Genomic DNA, 1,116 nt, shown 5'->3' with positions numbered 1-1,116 from the left:
GGGGTGGGGTGGTGGTGGTGGGGGTGCGGTGGTGGTGGGAGAGGACGATGGGACGCGGCTGCCATGGACAAGTGAAGCTCGGATTTGACTCCTCTCCCTGAGATCCGCACCTCCCACCTGGCCGTCTGTCCCCGCGCGGTTCCGGCGGCTTCGGCGGCCATGGAGACCCCGGCGGCGGCGGCGGCCGAGCCGCAGAGCTACGAGGACGTCCAGAAGAGCGGCTACCTCCGCAAGCACAAATCCATGCACCGGCGCTTCTTCGTGCTGCGCGCGGCCTCGGAGCACGGTCCCGCTCGGCTCGAGTACTACGAGAACGAGAAGAAATTCCGCAGCAAGTCGCCCGTGCCCAAGAAGGTCCTGAGCCTGGAGACGTGCTTCAACATCAACAAGCGGGCGGACTCCAAGAACAAGCACATGATCGTCCTCTACACCCGCAGCGAGAGCTTCGCCGTGGCCGCGGACAGCGAGGAGGTCCAGAACGAGTGGTACCAAGCCATGCTGGACCTGCAGTACAACTGTAAGACCCGAGGAGAGCTTTGGTTCGGTTTCCATTTGGGTTTGGTTTTATTCAGGAGGTGTTTCTGCGTCAGGCCCGTCCTGCCCTGAAGGCTGCTCAGATCTCCATCTCCCCCTTAACTGCACGTGTTGTTGTCGGAATATGGTCCTGTTTATTATTATTATTGTTCTAATTACTCTTATTGTTGCTGGATTGTTTCAGTTGAATTAACGAGTGGAAGTGGGTTGTGTTTTGGAGCGGGTGGGGTGGAGGAGGGTGAGGGCAGGTGCATCTGACTGAGCGGGGTAGACCGCCAGGCTCTGGGCGGCATGTGCTGCTGCTGCGTGTCGCTTCATCATCATCATCATCATCATCATTTTTACCATCCATATGGTTTTCATTTTTTTCTCTGTTTATTTTTATTTTTTGTATATAAAATTGCCATTTGAAGCGGCTCGCGCTCGTAAAAGCCTGGGAGACTCGGCGCGCATTCACGCGGCGCCGTGTGTGTGCTTTTTCGCGTGGCGCAGTGGGCATATAGCAACCATCCTCGGGACGCATCACGGAGCCAGGAGCCTATCGCGGTGCGCTCCGCCGCAGCCCCGTGCTTTTTTTTTTTT

The 1,116-nt window shown here is 57.2% G+C and overlaps 1 protein-coding gene across 1 annotated transcript in view; it reads left to right on the top strand.

Annotated features, from left to right (window-relative positions):
* The first annotated feature begins 26 nt into the window (after positions 1-26).
* si:ch211-284e13.4 (insulin receptor substrate 1-B) overlaps positions 27-1,116 on the top strand; it is a 10,755-nt gene continuing 9,665 nt past the window's right edge. The window contains exon 1 of the mRNA XM_017431970.3: positions 27-517. Coding sequence (XP_017287459.1) covers positions 160-517 — 358 coding nt within the window. The 5' untranslated portion in view covers positions 27-159. The remainder of the gene's footprint in view (positions 518-1,116) is intronic.

This window comes from Kryptolebias marmoratus, linkage group LG13, assembly GCF_001649575.2.
Source record: "Kryptolebias marmoratus isolate JLee-2015 linkage group LG13, ASM164957v2, whole genome shotgun sequence".
Classification (NCBI taxonomy): domain Eukaryota; kingdom Metazoa; phylum Chordata; class Actinopteri; order Cyprinodontiformes; family Rivulidae; genus Kryptolebias; species Kryptolebias marmoratus.
This window is presented reverse-complemented; position numbering and strand designations above follow the sequence as displayed.